This window comes from Haemorhous mexicanus, chromosome 9 (assembly GCF_027477595.1).
Source record: "Haemorhous mexicanus isolate bHaeMex1 chromosome 9, bHaeMex1.pri, whole genome shotgun sequence".
Classification (NCBI taxonomy): Eukaryota; Metazoa; Chordata; class Aves; order Passeriformes; family Fringillidae; genus Haemorhous; species Haemorhous mexicanus.
The window spans coordinates 11014150-11036776 of NC_082349.1; the positions used below are offsets into that span (position 1 = coordinate 11014150).

General features: G+C 43.8%; 1 protein-coding gene across 7 annotated transcripts in view; it reads right to left on the minus strand.

Annotated features, from left to right (window-relative positions):
- PTPRF (protein tyrosine phosphatase receptor type F) overlaps window positions 1-22627 on the minus strand; it is a 375952-nt gene that overhangs the window by 97690 nt on the left and 255635 nt on the right. For all 7 annotated transcript variants that reach the window (XM_059854008.1, XM_059854014.1, XM_059854010.1 and 4 more), the window contains one exon: window positions 9096-9284. In XM_059854008.1, the coding sequence (XP_059709991.1) occupies window positions 9096-9284 (189 nt within the window). The remainder of the gene's footprint in view (window positions 1-9095; window positions 9285-22627) is intronic.

The window sequence follows — 22627 nt, forward strand, 5'->3', positions numbered from 1 at the left end:
TAATGTCAAGAACACTCTTAAAATACCTCATCAGGACTCCAACGGGGGTGGGAAGGGGGTGGGGGTGCGGGAAACTTATGAAATGGATGGTTCTTTTCACAGAGATGCCATCGGTTCCCAAGCAGGACGTATGGAGCATCCACGTGGTTCTGGTGCTGAGTCACTAATGTCATCAGCTAGGACGGGCTAGCAGCAAAGCGTGCGGGGAGGCCCTGGGATGGCTGCACGCTCAGCGTGCTCGGCCGCGAGCTCAGAGCGGATGGCGAGTTAGCATTCCATCTGTCACTTCATTTTAGCATTTCCAGTAGAAACAGGAGATGAAGAAATAGTTTTAAGGAGTTTGTAACATCGCAGCTGTCAATCTCCAGTGCTCCAAAGGGAGGAATGACAGATATGTAAACCCATTCATATAAAAGTAAGGTTTGCAGTCTTCTTCCCTGACCTAGATTTGCTACAAAGGCAACTTAATGCAAATATGTATCAAATACCAATTCACATTTACTCAAAAATCACTTAACAGGAGCTGAAAACATTAACCCCAGCAACAGAACCAGTTCCAAGAATAAGATTATTAACTTTCAGCAGTGATTCAGGGAAAAGGGCGAGGAAAAGGGAGAAGGGGGAAAACCGAACAAACGAGGTTGTGTTGATTTATAGGTAGCAGTCAGTCTGTCAAGAAATCCAGAGGTCAATCAAGAGGGGTAACCAAAATCACAAGAGAATTCAGAAGTGCCTTAGCGCACAACGCTGATTAACACACTAAAGTTAATCTAAAGAGACAGCTTTGAGTGGTTAGGCTAGAAAAAACAACACTCCAATTGGAAAGTGATTACTGGTGCACACAGGCTGTGAAAACTACTACAGGGACTGTGCACCAGACTGGGCTGGGCTGTCAGACCAGGGCTGGGTTTAATTAATGAGGGCTTAAACAGCCAGACATGCTTCTGATTTATCTATTTAAAATAAACCTTAATGATGCAAAACAACATCAGAATGCCCAGCTCAGAAAGCTGGGTCTGGGTGAGTGGTTCTCCACTATGCCATCACATTAGAGGGTGAGTGCACTTAAAAGAGAAACATGAGGAACACAAACGTGCCTCTTATCCCAGAGCCACATTTGCAGAATTTTCCTCCTTCCATTTAGAGTTTCATGACCATCAGCAGCAGCACAGATGAATTTGACTATTCTCTTGTGAAAACGTTACCTCCATACACTTACACCAAACCAATCCATCTAAAAACCCCTGAGACACAAGACCTCAGAAGGTCACAACTGTGTGGGAAGTACAGAGACTTTCAGGAGCTGCGAGAGATGTCAACTCTCCTGTGGTGGAGGCCTGGGAGTATTTCCCAAACTTTTGCAAACTTTCCGTTGAATAACCCCCTTTCAACAGTGCAAAATTGCAATGGATGAGTCTACAAGAAATCACGCTAAAACCCAACTGAAATAAACACACTAGTGGGAGAGTGCAGATGAGCGAGAGCACTGGCAGAGTTAGGACTGAGAGTAAAAGCTGGAGATGAGAAACACCGGAGGAGAAGGGACAAGGCAGACAGGAGATGGAGTGACGTGACAACTGGAGGCACATTTCAGCATTCTTACCTCTGATCGGTGTACCACCTGGTGAGGTAATTTGAATGCAAATAAGATTAGAGAGAAGCATTAGTACAAAGAGGAAAGGAAGAAAATTATAACTAAAAAGCAGAAAGTTTTTTTAAAGCTAGAATTTGTATTAGCGCGACAGGAATAAACAAAAAGAAACTGATGTGCAATAAAAGTCAGAGTGACACTCTCAGGAGGTTAGTAAAGCTTATTGCTTTCAGGAGTGCAGCATCCAGCCCTGCATCTTGCCATTAAAACCCCCACCCTCACAAACAGGGGCCAAACTAAGCTGCCAAGGTGGCACTGCTGGCTGGCCTCACCACTTGCATTCACCCACACCACTGTTCAAGCAGTTGAGATGGAGGACACTTTGGGGAGATGGTGCAGTGCCCCTTCATTCCTCATACAGAACAAGGACGGTGTGTCCTGGGGCTGTGTGACTGTGAGTGTGCTGGGCAGGACGGGTGGAAAGCGCATGGCTGCGGGCACTCGGTGCAGTTTGGCTTTGAGGTTAGAATGACCAGTGGGACAAAATCTGCTCGCTTAAAGACATTAAACTAAGAGGAAAGTGTAATAAATCAGTTTTGAGTCATTCTCTACATTCGCGTAACCCTTGCATTGGGTTCCCTCTGGCAAAGAAATTGGTGTCATGCAGAATTAACTTTACATACAGAAATATTTCGAAATGAAGTGGTTTCTGGTAATGTTACAATGGCACACTAGCCAGACCTCTGTTGTTCCTGTCTAATTTGGATGTTATCAGAAGAAAGGAATCCCTACCCTCTTTATAAGGCACTGGAGATAATTTTACATGCTGTAATGAAGAGTATCTTATAAGGAGGGCTTCTCTGGGAGTAAGGTTATATTATCCTGTTGCAATAATCTTTAAAGGTTCATTTTATGAGGTCAAGGTATTTAGCAAGTGGAGGCTCCACTGGTCAGTGTCTTGAGTTCAGCGTACAATCAATACTGAAGCATGATGGAGAAGCTCCAGCTGGGCAAATTGGCAGGGAACCCTTCTAATCCCCACTTTTGTCCCCTTGGTCTTAATTTGCACATATGAAGGCTGTTAGTATAAGGGAGAGATTCATGCAAATTTAATCTGTAGGCAGTTCATGGTATGTGTTGGTTTTATGCAGATTTGTAGGATCTGAATACCAAGCACTTACCAAAGAAAACTGAGGAGTTTAAACAGACAGAAAAATAGGGTTAAACAGGACACAGTGTGTCAAATCATGTTCAGTGTATTGATTAATAAATACCAGAATGCATACAAGAGTGTCGTGTATCTCAGATTTACAGCTCATTCCATTATCCACAACAATGATCACCCAATGGGAAAGAAAGACAGAAAAGAATTTCTGTAAATACAAAGAAGGCATATTTTAAGCACATTTAACTTGCCTCTTAAAAAGTAATTACAATATTTATACTTATTCTTTTTCTTTTCTAACTACCCTTCCTTTAGGCAGAGTCCCTTTTTTGAAGAAGGAGTGCAACTCAAACTACTCATTTTAGCTTTTTCCTCTGCCAAGATGACATTATCCCATGTCTCATTATATTTTCTGATGCCTTCTATCCAGACATGACTGAAGCATCAGGAAAAATCTTGCAGAGACTGAAGCTGTAGGTAATCTCTCTCTTGGAATAATAATTTGCTGCTTACTTATATATCTTAGTAACTACTGCTACCCTTAACAGAACAATTATACCCAGAGATATTTGCATGGAATAGCACAGCCATGGAAAACAGGGTTATTTCTCTTTGCCTGTTTGGAAAGTTTGCCAAGTGATAGTTTTGCCCTATTTGGTCTAGGGCATTCCCACTCTGGTGTACTGTGTGTTCCCCACCCCATCCCTTCCAATTCTCAGAGTTAAGAAAAGCATCACCACCATGTGTCACTTCCCATGGGAATGATGCAAAGACTTTGAGTACAAGCCCAAGGGGCCGAAAACATTACTTCCTTATCTCTTATCTGGCTGAAATAGGGTTTGTTGCTCTGTCCTAGAACTGAAAAGATTTGCAGGAAATCTTTTTATCTACTCCCTGCAGAGGCTCAACCTTTTCTCTATTATGCAATTGTCCATACAGAGTTCTAGAAGCAACTGCATACTTGAAGCAGATTCCCTAAAATGTTAAATGTGGCCAGCTAATTTTTTTCAAAAATTAAATCCCAATCCTCCTAGCTTCTGAATGGCATCCAAACCTTGTGGGACCAACACAGAGGCTTGCTGTATTTACTGCAGTGTTTGTTCCACGTGTCTCTCACCTTTGCAAAGTTAAGACATTCACTTTTCACTCAGAGGACACTGTTTACAGAGTGTGCACAAGGCTTTTCAGCTGGAACCCAATTTCCTCATCCAGAAGGAACAAACTGAAGTTTCCCTTCATTCTTCACATCATATGGCTGCTGTCCTTTTAGGGTGTCCCTCAAATGGACAAATCACAGCACACAGGCCACAGAGTGCTAACGTAATAGAGTTCATCAAGAGATGAAGGTGTCATCACTCCAAAGGTTACTGAGGCCCACTTGTGTCCTGTGATCACCAGGCTGCTTTATGCAAAGGGCACCCCAAAATCAAACTTCAAACCCAGTTCCTTGTGTTTGAAAGGTTTGAAACACTCGTAAGGAAGAAGAGTTTACTTCCTCTTCATGATACCAGACACTGAGAAACACCCCCTACATTCACCTCAGTCAGGAATGAGTGCTGGCCCTGATATTCTCTGTGTACTGGAAGCATCCAGTCAGACACCCAAAGCAAGGAAAAACATCAGATGATACACTGGAAAACCCCCTGGGGTTATCTGCATCAGTATTTCCCATTGTGGAGAATTCTGATGGAGAAGGGACTTCCCTCTGCTGACAAACTCACCACAGGCTTACTGACACACCACTTCCTTGTAGGATCCTAAACCACCAAAAAATCACTCCAAAGCAACATCAGCAGAGAAACCAGGGCCCGCGCTAGCAGCAACTGAGCACTAGAGCACTGCAGCACTGGATCCCAGGGAACTCTGACAGTGCTTTTGGCTACTTCCTAGCATAGGTTATGGGGCAGTCTTTTCAAAAGTGAAAGACTACTTGCCACCAGATGCCACCACGAGTCTGAAGGTATTCCACAATTGCTGTGTGCACCTCACACAGCAACACCCAGGCGTGCAGTTACGGTCTTCCAGGAGACAAAATTTCAGGTGTCAACTGGCTGTTGTTGGCCACTATAATGCTTCAACCCTTTTCCAGTCGGTCATTTCTGAGAGAGCATCCATCTTGTGTGGGTTCCCTGATCCTTCTGGATAAAACCACCCAATCTCCATTCTTTTACACTGTCCTTGCATCTTGTCCCAAGCCAATGCCTATCTGATGTCTGGACTCAAAGCTGTTCCTTGCTAAGAGCTGAACATCTGCTGGATACTAGGACTACTGGGTATTATCAGTGAAGCAGGATGTGGACATCATGGCCACTTCACTGGAACAAAGAGGCACCACCTCTTTCTGCATGTTAACTCTGTGCATGTTGGGTATTCCTTTTGCTTCCAAGTAAGTTGTGTTTCTACTGATAGGATCAAACCTAAATGAAAATGCTTGCTGCTAACTCTGAGAGCCCAAATGCAGCAAGGTGATATGGTGAACTAGCTCAAACTGCTTCTGTGTTAGAGGCACCTTCACTTTTCCAGAGAGTGACTGAAGCCACCTGCAGAGTCCTCTTCAATACTTTACTTGCAGTTAATTGTCTGGAAGGTGCACCAGGATCTAGGGCATGGTTCTGTAACTGAGTTAACTGAAAATGATTAAAAGAGAATGATACTTTTTGTAATACCAAGTTCTCTATTAGACAAAAGATAATGCTTTCTGAATTTCTGGTGTTTCCTTACATGGCAAAAACTTATGTTAACAGTCAGAATAGCTATTTATTCTAATTTGACATTTTGTTCATAGGTTTTCTGAAGAGCAAGGTGGAAGAGCAATTCTTCAGCTATGAAAATCACTGGCGACATTGAAGAGCTTTGAGAGTATGAATTCCAACTGAGTTGCTTTGAAGTCCTTTAGGAGCTTCTGATCCAAGAATCTGTACAGAAGAACTGTAAAGCATCAGCACAATCTGATCTATACTGAGAGAGCTTCCACCACATCATTAACTGATTTTAAAACATGGTTAGAGGTGCAGCATTGACTCTGGCTGCCAGAACTCATGTGTGTCATCACTTGCAATACTACCGTGCCTGGACGTTTTAAAATCAGTTCAGCCAAACAAGTTTTAAATGTGTTAGCATGCTGGGGAGATTTCTCAGCCCAGAGCTGGCCTTAGATCCTATGTCACTGACTGAGAGGCAGTGAGTGAAGCTACACACCCCAGGGGGAGAACAGGGAGTTGTCCTGAGTCACTGCATTTGCAGAACAGCAGCCTCCCCAAAGAGGTGGGAAGTATTAGCAAGATGAACAAGAGAGAATTTGCTACAACCAGCATGAGTCAGAGACCTTGCTTTTGCCTTGATCTAGGAAAATAGAGTTGAAACCCTCTATTTATTTGTGTTCTCATCTCTGTAGCTATTAGCCTAACATTTACTTGCAAAACTATCCAAGAACTGGACTTAAAACAGAATTAAGCTTTAGTTGGGAAGAAAAAAAGTAAGCAATGGTAAGAAATAGTTTAAAAACCCTCCAAATATAGAGTTATGCTGTCAGAAGGTGTAATAGGGAAAGTGCATCCATACACATGGAGATATAATTACTAAAAGAGGGAGAGTAGGATACAAGGCAGATTTATAAACTGTTCATTTGCTCCTGACAAAAACAACAGTTTGCTGGGCTTAAAAAAGCCTATGATGGTGGCTTGGATGTCTTAAACCACAAACTCTAGTACCTTGACAGAAGATGAACAGAACTCTAGAAACTGATGTTCAGAGCCCCCTGGGGCACATGATCTGACTGCATGCAAGTTCAAAGACCTGCCTGAAGCCCCCAGAGCACTGCCAGCCTACATAACTGTGAGTGTCAGAAGAGAGCACCTTTCCCAAACATGCTGCTTCTTTACCTCTAACTATTTATACCATGCTAGGAGCCTGAAGAAACAGAATCATCCCTCAGTCCCCTCTCTGCATCAGACTCTAAAGCTGCTTTGACCTTCGTGCCCTATATTTGGTACATCTGAATACTAATATATGATGTACTCATTGAAGGTCGGACACTCTATACACAGTACTGGGCTCACAATGTGCTGCAGCTATTTTAACTATATTACATCTGGTCTTGCTTTTATTGGGTTTTAATTAAACGAAATTAAATGAGGGTATATTAAGATTGAGATAGTATAAACTGACATTCATGCAGATATGCCAGCCTGACTATAAGATATGATCTTAATGGAGCAGAGACTTTGCAAACTATTAAACTCTACCATATAATGAGGTATCTATTTAAATACTCTTTTCTTTGAAAAGCAACTCTGCCCAACTATGGTGTAGTGTTGGAGAGCTCAATTAACACCTTGCAGAGTGAATGGGAAACTGCCCAAGCCATCACACTGCTCATACAGGGCACTGCAGTCACCTAAGTGGGACTCAGGCACTTCAAAAGTGCAGGCTCTACTTTATGCCCATTACAAATACAGGAAAAAAAACCACAAATGCAAACAGGGGTTGAATCTCTTGTCCATGAGAAGCTGCAAACTTCATGCTCCCCACTTATGCCAGGGTGGAGCAGAGCCTTGGTGAATCTTGGCATTATAGCACCAGATCCCTGAAAAAAAAACTTTGAATTCATATTTGGAAGTCTCTTGCACTGAACTGTAGAAACCTCCCATGCTACATTAGAGAGCTAATCAATTTCTTTTGTGAGTCTGAGGATGTGTGTTGCTCATTGATTTCTAAAAGGTTCCCTTGACACCTCCCTTGGTAATTATTGCGTCTTCTGCAAGTAGCCAGCTCTGGAGTTTGAATCCCAGGTGAAATATTCAATTGAGATGTTGCTGAAGAACAGCAAATAGGAATCAAAACTTGGACACAGTGACAGGCTTTACTAGTTTGTTTTTAAACTTTCTATCTCACCAAACTTGTGAAGCAGCTGGTAGAGAGGCAGCCAAGTGCCTGTGAAAAGGAGGCTGGAGAATGTACAGCAAGTGCATCAGAGGCTGCCTTGCTGCTCATTTATGGTAATTTCTGATGCTGATTTAGTCAGCTACGAAGTGAAACACATCCATGTGCACTTTCCTATTGCTGCTTCCTAAAGCTTCTCAGAATAATTAACAAGTGTGATATTTTCTTCCAGCACAAACAGATCAAGATTAAACCATGCTGTGGGGGAGATAAGCTAAAGGTCACTGGGAAATTTCATAAACTATAAATGCATTAGTATAATTAGCATTCACTGGTACATCAAGGTGGGATCAGGAGTGTCAGGCTGGGTTCTATTTCTGCTGAGAGTGATGTCTCACTTACCCACTCCTCCAAGTACAAACCTACTTATCATCCAAGCACCATCAAATGTATGCAGAAGGCTCCTGCTATGGAGAAGCGTTTCAAGATGTTCACCTTGGTTAGAAGATGGTGATTCCCTGGCAGCAGCACTTGTAATAAATAGCTTTTGAGTACCCACAGATATTCATGGCCAAGCAAGGCAGTCTGCTTCATATTTAAGCATGAGACCTCTCCGGACGAAAGTTGTTCCAGCTCTGGTCCCTTCTGTACTTTGTGTAGGGCACTGGGGGCTTTTTCCCCAGACTAAAGCTGCTGTGTAGTTGTGCTGTGCCTTGTTAAACAGCCACTCTAATTCACGCTGTGGAGCTCAACTTCATCAGTGAATAAAGCAATGTTTTATTTTCTTTAATTCTCTAATGGGCCTTACAGTCCTGGGAGACTGAACAGTGTAGTAGAAAAAGTGAATTCCTTGCTAAAATGAGTGCATTCTTAGCTACCCCCAAGAAGTCACATAAAAGACTCAAAAATAAATGGTATATTTCAAAACTGTGTCCATCTTCCTTTGAAATCCACAGAATTGCTGCTTTCTGGATATTTTTTTTATGCTTGTGGTGTCACATAGTAGGGATGGCAATGAACTCAATGGAAAGCAGAGCACTGTCTTGCAGAAGGAGTAAAGTTGCGTATCACCAGTGATTGTAAAATCTCAACCAGTATGTCATTATCCTGATTTGCACTGTGCTCCTATTAAAAACACCTGAGACCCACTGAGTTGGCAGTGAAATGTCTGAGCCTACCAAGGATTTGGGGCAATATCAAGACGGTCTACCAAAGAAGATATCCAGGTGATGTTCCAAAAGGCACGTCCACTCTAATAGACATTTTAACAAGCCACGATATCCTGCCAGAGAGGATCAGCTCCAAAAACTGCTTTTACATCGTAAAAGAAACAAGCTCAGAGCAAACTGACATTTGGGTTTAGAATTGCATTTCAGTGAAAATATAACAGCAGCATGTAAAGAGAAAAGGGAGGAAGAGTGAGGAGGCTGGGAAGGCTTACTTGCTTCGCTACCTTACCCGAGCGGAGTTGCTTGATTCGCCCATTGCTGGTGGCAGTGTCGACGGGCAGGAAGTCCTTGAACCAGGAGATTTCGGGGTCAGGGTTACCACTGGCAGCACAGAGCATCGTGGCTGTGCGGGCCTTCTCCACCACCTTCAGCTGCGGGCCCATGTCAATGGTTGGGAAGCCAGCTGGGAGGTGGTCTTCTGCAAGAGGAAAAAACACACAAGGTTAAAGAGAAACACTCCAGCCTAACAATGGGATACAACTGCAGTGACAGCAGTGCCACCCTACAGCATCTGTGCCTCTGCTGGAAAACAGCAGCCTGACTTCCCTACTGAGAAGGTTATCAAGCCCTTAAAGCACATTAGGCTCTATAATGAGCATTCATTACACCAATAGAAGCTTCCACTAAATTTAACTCCATTTAAATCAATTGCCTTGGGAAATGCTCATAATTTTCATTGATACATAAGCTCCATCCATTGTTGTTAATAATTCAGTAAAAGCAGGTATTTGACTTTTTGTGGGAGGACTGAGTTGAAGATAACAGACAAAAAAACCCCAAAAAAAACCCCAAAGAGTTTGAGGCATCTTGAAAAACAACAACTAAACAATAAAAGCCCTGAGAAAGGTCCAGAGAGGCCCTTTTTTTCTTTTTTTGACTAGCATCATGCTGCCACATTGGTAAGACAGACTGCAAATTCTTCCCCATGCCTCAAAATCTGATTCAGAAGGCTTTTAGAAACTAATGAATGTAAAGCTAATGAGCCACACTCTGCTCATGAGCTGCCTGGCCAGACTGTGCTGTGGCAAGCTCCTAGTGCATTTTCTGGGCTGTAGAAAGCAACAGAGGCGAGCAAGAAATGGCCAGTGCATGCTCTAGCATGGCTTACAGCAATACTGTGAAACAAAGCACCCCCTTAACTGCTGAAATCATTCATACAGTAGGTAGAAAAACAGTTAATTTGGTTTGTTGCTGCAGAGCACGCTCAGGTAGGCTGGGTAGAATACATTAGGCAGCCTTCACTGATAAGCCAAGGCATGCTCCAACATCATCATTCAATAGCAGCTGCAGAACTGAGCTCACTTATTCATTCTGTGGCAAGATGTAATGTACTCTGCTAAGCCTGAACTGCAATCAAAAGAACATACTTTTGCAGAAAAAAAGAACTTGAAGAACATTAAGAAGCTTTTAAAGCACCAGAAACTCAATTATTTTCAGTATGTTTCTTCTTTCCCTGTTTTAAGCAAACTTCTTCTTTGGCAAATCCGATTCTGCAAGGCTCCCAGCTCTCTGCAGTGTTTAAACAAACAAGACCTTAGCATCTTCCCAAGTCCCAGAGGAGTCTGAACTTGTGCAATCTGATTTTTCCTGCTATCACTGCACATCTGTACTACTCACAGGAAGATACCAGCAATAGGTCACCTCAGGTGCTTCCTTCTACCTCTACTGCCACACCTGCAGCACGAACACGGCCTGTGGTGGCTAATCTTGCACATGTCTAACTAAGATCTCTAGAGAATTCCCAAGATCCTTGACTTGTTTGCACATCAAGACTGTAGCACAAGGCAACAGCTGCTAGAAAGAAAAAAGCCTGGGAATATAATTTAGATGAGAGTGACTATGAAGCATTCAAGGTTTTCTACGGGAAAAAAGGCTCCTGATGTTTATTAAAAGCACAAACTGTATTTTGTCTCCCAGATCGACCTCCTGAGAACCTCTCTCATCATGAGCAAACATAAATGGAATTATATTTTTTTTAAATGAAAGGTACTATGAAATTTAGTTCCTTTTAAATTTGCTCTCCATTGATTTTCAGAGACAAAAGGTACATAGAGCTTAACTGGAATGACACCAGCACCAGCATTCAATAGCAAGCAACAGAAGCACTCAATACTGAGCAACCACAATGTATACTCCTACATGGCTGAAAAGAAACAAAAGAAGGGTACATACAAAAGTACAACACAGTACAGACTTAAAAGCAAAGGAAGATACATAGAAAAAGCAGTAAATAATAACAGTCCCTTGGATTAAGGAAGGCCAAGTTTGCCTATAGTGCAGCACCTTGCCATTTAGGGTATTGAAAACAGATGTTTACTCTGGGGAGGCTGAAACCCTGAAGTGATCTAATCTAATCACCACGATTACCATTGACAATCTTTTCTGGTTTGCACAAGATTTTACAAAGAATGCACTGAGCTAAGTATCACCCAGTTAACTTCATCCAAAGTCTGCAGAGGCTTAGCACATAACTAAAAGCAAACCTGAAACAAACCAGCATTTGTACATGAAATCTCTTTCCTGTCTGCAATGATCCCTGACCACAGACAGGAGAGAGATCAGAGTCCTTCACAGTGTCTGATCCACAGGTACACTACCAGTCTGCTGCACTGGAGTGACTGTTCAATCAAAATTAGCAGTTTGTGATGAGCCACAGACCAGTAGAAATCACACCATCTAACCTTGACTTCACAGAGGAACAGAGAGACACTGATTACAAACACCCAGCAGCAAAGCTGTCTCTGCTGTACTAGAACTCTTGGCTCAAGCCTTTTCTACACTCTGAAGTTAAATACAAGGCTGCTTCCACACCAACCACCCCCTGCAAGACCAAATCATTGCAGAGCCCAGGTGAGAACACTGGGCACTCATCAGCTGAACAGAAGGGCACAGGCTCATCACCTGGTGGTGATGATCCTCAGTACCCACACCCCACGCCCTGCTGGACACAGACAAGCAGAGCCAGCCATGCAAGGTTCATGCAGTGCACAGTCTTTTCCCTAACTGCATACAAGCCCCAAAACTATTGGGGCATATGACAGTAGTAGAGAAATGGTGCATCCTTCACAGTCAGAGCCACAGCACGTTTCCTGGGCTAGCACTGGTACAGCCCAGTTTCTGTGCATGCCTGGAAGAACTCCAGCAAGCAGTGCTGGCATGCCTGCATCTACCAAGCAAGGACTTGCCTGATCCCTTGTCAATCAAACACAGAGGCAGCACTGGTGTTTAAGAGCAGCAGTGTGATTCCAGAAGGCTGTAGTCCCAGGTCACATCACTGTGTGATGAGATGCCTAGGGAAATCTGACAGCTGGTCTCTGATGACACCTCAGACACCCAGAGGCTGGAGTTCACCTGCTGCTAGTTCCGTGGTAGCTTCAGGGAACACGTGCTGGGGACAAGCTCAGAACATCCAGGGATATAGCTCAAGAGGAGAACAAGCACCTGCTCCAGAGATGGTCCAAGGTGTCCCTGTACCATCATGAAATGGGGAGCCTCAACCACTCCAGGTCTCCCCTGCATTGTGTGGCTCTGGCAGCCCCCCAAATCCCTCCTGGCAAAGTGTGGCTTTGGAGAAAACCTGAGCTGGCCACACGGCAGAGCCCAGCCCAGAACAAGCCCACGCCTGCCCCGTCAGCAGCACTCCTGGAGAGATAACAGGGCTGCGTTCCAGCGGGCCTGGCGCTGCTGACTTCACTGGGGCGGCAGGGGATGTGTCTGCGTTCAAACACTACAGACCACGAGAGCAGTTCAGAGCTGCTCTTGCCGTGCCTTGCCCTCAGGCACGAGTCTAATCTGGGTATAATTATGAGGCTCAGTCATGCCTCGGCTCCTTTCAGCCCTTGCTCTCTGTACTAACTTGTCTGCACACGGAGCTTGTCAGTAATAGCCAACCTCCTATTCCAGCCAATACGAGGATACTCTTATTTGAGAAAATGAGGTCGTCAGCAGTTGGTTTTATTTGAGGATAGCCAGTGTGCCTTCACTGCACATTAGAACAGGCTATGAATCTGCTTTCAAGTGCGTACCATCGAAACCGGTTTTTATTTCTGGGTTTCAGGTACTTTCAGAAGGTAGAAATTAAGTTAGAGCAAGCAAAATGTAGGCACAACAGGATTTCTGGGGGGCACTGCAAGCTCTAACTGCCTCCATAGACTAGAGCAGTAGCAGCAGAAATGACAGAGGAAAATAGGAATAGAGGAGAGAAGGAGGAGGAAAGGAGAGGGAAACAAAAAGAGAGAAAAGAACAAACGAGTGGGTTTTGCAGTTACAAACTGAGACTTAGAAAATCCACAACCAGGCTAAGGTCTTGCTAGCAGCAGTCACCAAGGAGACAGGAATGTCCCTCTGGCATCTAGCATGACAGCATGGGCAGAGGATATCTCCTCTCACTTGACAGCTCCCTTTGCTAATCTTCTTTCTAAGGTGACAGAAAACTAACCCCTGCTCTCATACAGCTCTTTTGTGCCAAAGATTTCTCAACTTTAAGGGAAAAGCTAAGGTAAGAAACCTTTCCCACAGCCCCAAACTGGAGTGGAGACCTCCTTTAGAGCAGCTACAATTACATGGCTTGTTCCCCAGCTCCCCAGAAAACTACCTTTCCTGAGGATGCTGCTGTGAGAGACATACCCCTTGGTGCATCCTTATTTTCTGCATCACTCGAAATATCAAGTGATGATAAGGGACATAGAGGCAATTGCAATTTATGTCTTACAAGAAGCATGGATCAGCCCCAGCATGGAATGGTGTGTAGATAACAGCTGCTTGCAAAAATGGCCTGCAGAGGAGTCTGTGGTGAGCACAGCTGTTGACAGCTGAATCCTCCAGGATTACCCCCAGGATTTTGCTGAAAACTTGTAATCTCTCACAGGACAGAAAAGTTGGAGGAGCTGAATATCAAATTGCTACCAGCAAAAACACTGTACAGCACTCACTGCTCTTGCAGCCAAGCAGTTGTGTTTTGGGGGATCAAATCCTGACTTGGCACCTGTAAAACCTTTCCCCTACTACTGTTTATTTCCTCTGTGTCAACGTAGGAAATGGTATTTTAGAAATGATAGTGCAAACTGTAAACATGTTTATGGGAGTTATTTGTCACATTCTTCTTCCTATAAAAGCCAAGCTTGCTTACTATCATGAGTCCAATTGTTCAGACTGCTGAGGGAGAGTTAAAAAATGATACCAAATATAATTTGAAAATAGGAAAAAGTAGCTTTTCTATACATTACAGCTACAGCTGCGAGGGTAAATCTCTTACAATCTATCAAAACCACTGCCCCACTGGAAGGGGTGCTCTCAACTCCTTTCAAGTGAGATATTGGGCCTTATCCCCATACAGGGCTGGAAATGGCTTATCTGGGCCACTGGCTGCCGCCAGCCTGCATCGGCTGAGGAACTTCCAGATCAACATCAATTTTAGGGTCTCGGCAGGGATGATTAAAACACAAAGCTGCTTTGTTTTCAGTTCTGCCAGCTATCTGAAACCACTCAGGAGTGTGTGGTGCTAGGGACAAGCCAGGAAATGGATTGAGGGCAGCGAGATCTCTGATAAATGTGCTTGACTGCGGTCAGCACTGCACAGGAGCAGGATTTACAAACCAAAAGCTATTTCACATGTTCCTTATCCATTTGGTGAGGCAGGCTGGGATCACACCCAGTTCACGTCACCAGGGCTGAACTGATCCTGCCCAGATACGGTGGTTTGATGCATTGTAGCACAGGATGTTGCAGGGATAACCCTTGTCTACTGACAGCCTCTTTCCTGATGGATCAAAGGAATTACTTTGCAAATTTTGCAAGCTTCCAAATCTCTCTTTGCGACACAGAAGCACATTTGCAAATGCAAAATTATCAGCGCAAGGACGATAGCCTGGGTAGTTGGCAATATTTACTAATGAAAGACGCAAGCCAGTAACACTGTGAGCACACCACAAAGCAGGACATCTGTTTGCTGAATAAACAGCCCTGATTCCTTCAGCACAGGTTACAAAGCACAGCTATTCAATTACCTCAAGACAATCAAAAGCAGCCGAGCAATCCAGCGGCCCAGAAGAACGGCATCACTTTACATGATAAGAAAACCCTGACATCACTCTGCTCAGGTTCAACTGAAGCTGCACAAAGAGCCATTTTGAGGCAATGCTCTCTTTCTGCATCCTTCTTACACAAGTCCCTAAAGAGGTGCGCCACAAATATTACCCAAATTCAGGGTCTCCGAAGGCTCCCCAGTATTGGGCTACCGCCCATGCGGGGAGTGGCGGGCGGAGTGCATTTGTGCGAGCCGGCTGCAGAGCCAAGTCTCATCCAGGCTAATGAATACCCCCCTCGACATTGGCACCGCCTTGTAATTGCCCGAGGAAAAGGTGGGGCACTGAAACCAACCTGTTTCAAAGGCAGCACAGTCTTAATTACTGGGTTAGTAAGTATAAAACAGTTTCAGGCAGGCAGAAAATACAAACAGTCATCTATTGATGACAAGGCTTTTAATGACAAATCTGCTGGCTTTGTATGACATCATGCCAACGTGACATGCTGAAGCCGTGTACTGAAAATGGGGAGAAGGGCACAGATGAATGGGTGGGTGTGGAAACAAGCTCCAGAAGGACTTCTCTGTTTCACGGTGTAACCACATGAATTACTGCACAAGAGCTTACAGTAAACAAAGTATTTGCTATCTCTTATAAAGATCACAGCACCAGCAAAACAGCTCACAAAAGAAAGAATCTGAGTCAGTTCAAAACAAAGAAAGTACTGTAAGGAAAATTCAAGAAAATACGAGACTAGACATGGCAGAAGAGGATAAACTGTCAAACAGATTCCTGCTCCAGGGGCTCACAGCGTGGGAGCTCATGGGACCTGCTTGTTCCAGAGCTTATGAGCCCATAAAACACCCAATGGAGACAGTGCTACCCTTCCAGTGCCAGAAGAGCACTGCTGACATTGGCCTCTCATGTCTGGACAGCAATTATGCCCATTTGCAAGCTACCAACAGTTTCTCAGTAATGTAGGTGGCCATCCCAAGCACCTGGTTATCTCAGAGGGAGCAGGATGGCTTTGCAGAGGCAGGTGCTCCCAAGAGTAAGACAAAGCAGCACCTCCCAACTTGCTCTGATGAGGAATCAGGCTGTGCTCCTGCCAAGTCTCTGCACTGCTTCTCTCCATGCACAGTGCTCAGGTAACACACAGTCACTTCAGAAACCTGTCCCCTCTCAGGGCTGACTGAGCACCCCACACCTGCCATGTTCACTGGCACTGGAGAACAGGCAATTCCTCTCTCTCCTTCACAGATAACCTTGTGCTCGACAGAGGAAACACAAAGATGATTAACAGCTGCTGAAGCTGACTCAGAGCAGAGGTAAGTCACAAACCTGGCCAAATTAAAGGTATGCACCCACAACCCACTGTTGCAGTTCTTAGTTTAGGGATCTTCCTAAGTAATAACAACTTCTGCTCTGTATTGTGTCAGCTGCAGAGTCTGCTGCCAACTAGGAGACCTCAACCCATCCTGGAAGAAAACAATTATTTACAGCTTGATCAGATTAGACTGCAACAGTCAGAGGTGGCATTTATGAAATTCCTACCACCACAACATCCTACTGTCAACCCAGCTATCTCTTCTGGCTTTCCATTCTGGTTTCCTCATAATGACAATCACACTTGCAGCCTTGGTCCTAAACTCGAGTTTTTCCAAGACCGAGATACCAAATATATCTAAAAGAATTTAAAAACTCCAGAAGAAAGATGATAGCAGATGTTTCTCTGCTTAGGCCAAACAAACTCTGTGCCACAGGGCAGAGCTTCTCCAAGGTGATGACACAGCCTCACAAAGTACTGGGAAGTGTGATACAAAGCCTCAGAATGTGAGGAACAGCCTGGACCTTCTGCTCCAAGCTTGCTACTCTGCAACAACTGTAAAGCAGTGCCCACAAACAACTCAAAGCCAAAGACACATGGAAACATGCATTTTCCTGAAAAACCAGAGCATCTAGTTGGTCATGCTGGTGAAGTACTAAAAGAGCTTAGACTGTATGGCACTGAGAGTCATTTAAGGGTTCAGTGTATAGCACAGCAAAACTACATCAAGAAATGTCAGAAATGTGGATGAGGAAGAGCTTGCACAGAAATAGAACATATCTGCAAGACTCCCTGGCTGAGCAAGCACTCTTTTTTAAATCCTTGTTTGGCGAGGGAAAAAAAAAATTATTTCCTCCCTCAAAATTACAGCATGATTTCAAGTAGGTAAAAATAGAGTTTTCTGGGTCATATCCAACAGCTGATAAATAAGGCTAGGCTCTTTCAGTAACTACTACAAAAAACCCCCTCATCAGCTGGAAGTATGCATTGAAAAAACTCACAAAAGTTCTTCAAAAGCATGAATTCAGAAGGGTTTTGCAGACAGCTATTAAGACTCCATAGTAAAAGAACAGTAAAAGTCGACCACGCTGTGCTTTCAGGCAGGACTGTGCCATTTGTTGGTACCAGCTGTTGAATATAACTGCCTGTAGAACTGTTTTCAAACCATTGTTGCATTCTAATATTTTATACTCAGAAATACAACATAATTATTGCTACTGCACGTTTCCCTGTGACAGAATATATAAACACACCCCCAGTAAAACACACCCAAAACTTCAATCTTTGCAAGGAAAAGCATGGCAACAGCTCTTACTCGTAGTCAAAGTCATTTATTAATCCACTGCATTTTTCATACTACCTGCCCTGATGTGAGGTGTTATTAGCATAAAGATTTTCAGTTTTAAGATGTGCAATCAATAATGCATTACCATATGCCATTAAATCCAACGTGTGGTTAAATTAATTGAGCATTTGACTTTTGATCCATGTATGTTTGGTTGCAGTTCAGTGCAGGGAAAAGGGCATGAGAACGGAGTTAATCTGACAGCAGAGCTCTCCCACGCTTTCTAACATCAAGTTTCAGATTAAAGTGAAGCATTCCTGTTGCCACTCAGCTGGAATACTAAATCTGTTCATTTCCACTTCACAGACCAGAATGCAAGATTTGCAGTCACTTAACTCCTACTGAAAGGGCTGGATCCTGCTAAAATCTGATTTGCTTCCTTTCTGCAGCCTGTTGCATCATTGTCAATCCAGGCTTCTCCTGCTCTGGGGAACACTGCAGCCTGTCAGAGCATCACTGGCCAGCAAATCTCAAGCAAAAACTTTGTTCAAGCATGTGAACAAGTTGTGTGTTCTGACAAAATGTCCTGCTGAAAAAGTCTTCTTTTCCAGCAATTGTTCCAACATGGGAAAGAAAAGGTAGTGCTTTTCCTCGCATCTAAGCTACTGAAAAAGGAAGGTATTCAAACAACATGGATGAGCAAGGACTGCTGACTTTTTCAGGAGAGAATGACCTCCCTGTTGTCTTTCACCCTCCCCAGGACGCCCAAACAAAGCCCCGTGAGGTACCAGGTAACTGTTAGCAAACAGCAAACAGCACGGGGATTGAGGGCACCCTGTCAGTTTGCAGACCACACCAGGCTGGGTGGAAGTGTCCATCTGCTGGAGGGTAGGAGGGCTCTGGACAGGCTGGACTGACTGGCTGAGGCCAAAACTGTGAGGTTCAACAAGGTCAAGTGCTGGGTCCTGCACTTGGGTCAAAACAATACCACACAGAGCTACAGGCTGGGGGCAGAATGGCTGGAAAGCTGCCCAGCTTGGAAATAGAAACTTAAAGTTGTGCTGGGGAGGAACTAGAGAGTTGTTAGAGAAAGCACAGAAATACTTCTGGCATTCACAACCAGACAGAACTTTAAAGGAAAACAATGATTCCCTCTGCTCCCAAAGAATGTCCTCCTGAAACATCTTTTTGTTCTCTGATCTCAAGGACTAAAATGAAATTTTTTGGAATCAACCTCCAAAATTGCCAAGCTACAGGATGGAGTTGCTCTGTGATGCTGCGAAACTTTGAATCCCAAAGCCAGCAATCAAGGTGTGTGGGTGTGGGAAAGGAGGGTGAACACAGTTCTTACAAAAGCAAGGCTCCTCTGCAGCCAACAAGCTGAAAAGCACCAGCCCAGGTGCTCAGCAGTCTGCTCTGCTACCTCTCCATATCACCTCTTCCCTTACTCTACAGCCTTCCTCCAGAACCATCCCTTCCTGCCTTATCATTAGATTCTCATGCACGTGGTTCCATCTGCTATTTCCTCGCTTGTAGCAAACTGTGTTTTGAGCAAATGCTCATAAATCATATAAAATAGCTAGCAAAAACAGTACATAGAACCAGTCCCAGTAAAGGCCAATACAGTAAAAAACAAATTAAATTTATAGTCCAAAGCATTATTTCTTTGTTGTATTCAGAAAGAAAGTAACCTTTAAAAATCTCTAAGAACCATTCACATATTGACATAAGCTCTGTGACACTGATAAAGTTTCTCTGGTACCTTTTTTCCAGAGAAATTTTATTTTCAAATGAAACAATAAATGTGAAGTTTCAGTGGACTTGTTCTGTTGCAACCAGCTCAGGCAGAGAGGGTCTGCTACCAAGGAAGTCACTCAAGAACTGTAAAAAGAGCTTTAATTAAACCCCTACACCGAACAGACCAGTGACATGGCAGCACTGCTTTCCATGCACAAGTTTCAAAATACTCCATCTTGGGTAAGTAACTTTATTTACTTGGTGGGGCACTGACTTTTTATAAAAGGGAAAACACAGAAAGCCTTGAGCAGAGCCAAAGACAGAAATATCCTCTTATTATGTTTTATGTTAAACCATCACTTTCTAGAAAATCCATTAATTGCACTGCCTCCAACATCACTTTAGCTGGAGACTCTGGTTACCCTAAGAGTCTTTAGAGACAGGGGGATGTAGAAAGGCCCGCAGTAAACCAATGGCTACATGCAAACACAAGTAAGACACTGTTGCCAGACAAGTGATGGTTTTTAATGCTGGGGTGATGTAATTACTCAGAGTTTAACAGAGGACATACTCTTCTTTTTACAGATAGCAAGTGTTGCAGAGGCTCAATATCCTATTTACTGCTTTGCCACAACACCCATCTTTTCAGAAAGATGTGCAATAAAAGGAGTGGCTGACAATTTCAGCCAAGGTTTTAAACAAGTCTCCAGTGCAGGCCTTCATGAATTAAAGAGCACACAACAGATAAATGGAAAGCTGGCAGTGAAATCACATCAAGACCGAGTGGATTAAAAACAAAAAAAAAAAAAGGCAAATCTTGGCTCCTGTGGTACTCATCTTAATATAACCAAATGCAGGAAATCAGCTGAAATTCCTTTCCTGTTCAGGGAAAATGCATTCCCTAACTTTAGACATATTTGGGTAGTCAAAGGCTCATTTTATCAAATGACTACTACAGAAATTGTGGGTTTCCCCTGCTTTTCCCTGGCAAGTGAGGAGGGCTGCACAGTTTGGTGGCATGGAACTCTGACTTGCCAGGTGGAAGGTTATATTTTCTTTAAATATGGTCCCTGCCTTTTCCCCCAAAATGTTAAATCTGCAAAATAAAACCAAGAAAGCTACACAGATACCTGGATTTGGCAAGCTTCAGCTTCACTGTGCTGGAAAATTAAATTAAGGAAAGCTTTAAAAAGGTTTTCCCTCTCTTGAAAATGGAAGGATTGTTGGCCTTGAAGTCTTAAAGACAACCTGCTATTTTGCAATTGCATTGTCATTCCAGCTTTTTTTAGGAAGACTTCTGCACCAGCTCCATACATTAGTGGTTAGAAGGAGCACTTTCCACAGTAACTATTGAGGTTTCCTTAATTCTTATTCTTTTTGATTTGGGAAATCACAGAAGGGGGTAAGGAGGAGGTATCCACTGTGGACCTCTCAGGATCTAGTCATGCAATAAAGTCAGGGTTCAGGATAAACAAAATTGAGAACAGCTATAAGGGGACACTGTGCTCTTGCCCTGAATGATTGGCAGGCAGCATTTGACAGACATGGGCTAAAGTTCCATGGGGTTGCAGGTCTCAGAAAATGATTACAGGGGGAATTGAGTGCATGAATTGGTTTGTCTCCCTTGCTCTGAACCATCTTTCCTTCTGCCCCTCACATACACACTGGCTACAACTGCTCCTGCCAGCCCTTTTTCAGTGTTTTGATGGAAGCCACACACAGCCTAGCTTGCAAGACCTCTCCAGGCCCACACTTCCTTAAAATCCTCAGATGTTTACACAGAGCTTTACAATAAGGGTGATATTACTGTGGTTTTTCCATTTCCTGCTGTGTATGAAGTAGCCAGCCCTGTTGTGGGGCAGGACGTGGCACCTCTGCCCACTCTGCAGGCGTGTGCAGGGGTGACTTGCTGCCCATGGCTGAGCAGTCCCTCACACTTTCCCACGTTTTCAGCACGGAGGTGCTGCATTTGGAGCCACGCGGTCGCAGTACGTGCTTTTGCTGCTGCTGCCAACTCAGAAAGTGTTGCTACATCTTTCTTTAACCCAGCTCAGGTTAGACCAGATTTTCTGGTACAGATAACAATTGCACTATTTACATTTCATACACCTAAAGGGCAGACACCCGGGCTTTGCTGGAGCAGATGTCTTAGGAGGAAGCTCCAAGACTAAAAAAGCATGTAAAAGGCACAGCTGCCTCTCTGACCTGCTCCAGCACGGCCCAGGTGATTTTGTCTGCACAGACTGCCCAAGCAGCTGACACACACTGAGCTGCTCACTGCAAGGTGTCAGAAATGATAAAGCAATGGCACAGTTTGATTTACTGCCGGGCAAACACGGGCTGGCAGTGACCACACAGGCAGGGGTCAGGCAGTGCTGTCCTTTATTAGCATGTCAACCATCGCTGTGCTAACACACGGATTACACTCCCGAAGCTGGATGTGTGAGCATGCTTGGGTATAACTAATTGGAAATAGGCCCTGAATTCCTAATAACCCAAGTTATGGTCCCTGGGATTTATGCCAAATTAAAGACAATTAATTCTCCTCTCTTGATTATTACACACCTTAATAGCTCTGTCCTTGAGTCAGTTCCATCCTTGATGTGCAGAGCCCTTCAGCTCAGTCTCTAAAATCTGATGTGCATGAAGAACAGTTAATAAGAAAATTCTGAATCAAATCTGAGTTACTGTATCAACATCTCTCATGTTTTACAACAGCAAAAAACACAATTGGATTCAAAGCCTACTTCAGATCTGAGATTATAAAGGCATTTGCTACATAGCCTCTGCACTATAGTCTTTAGAGGCCTTAAACAATTCCGTGTTTCCCTTTAAGATCTTCTTTTAAAATACCACACAGCAGTATATACAGATAATCAGGACTGTTTTCATTAAATGATTTCAGTGAAGTTCACTGGCTTTATTTGATATACAAAAGACTATTTAACCTTCTCCCAAGACACTCCACTGATGTAATTACAAGTAAGAGATGAGGCATGGCTTTCCCAGCTGCAACCACTAACAGAAAAGAAAACTTTCTGTAAGCAGAGGCTGCTGTAAGTCTTTCCTACAGGATGTCAGAGGCAGGTGCCTCCTTGCAGATAAAAATAACGTGAATCCTTATTTTCCCAGCTCACTATACAGTGCATAGGCTACAGGTGTCAGGACAATTCAGCTAGAGGAGAAGTGCTGGCACTCCTGCCTTAGGCATCCTTCATGCACCAAATAAACAACACTGTGTGTTCCTTCTCAGAATATCAGCAGGAAACTCTGCAGGGCAAACTCTACTGCAGCCCTAGAGACATAGATGGGATTTTCAGAGCTGATGGGGTGCCAACCTCAAGCTTGCCCGGGACAAGAGGACACCCTTTCCAAGGACAGAAGTGGAA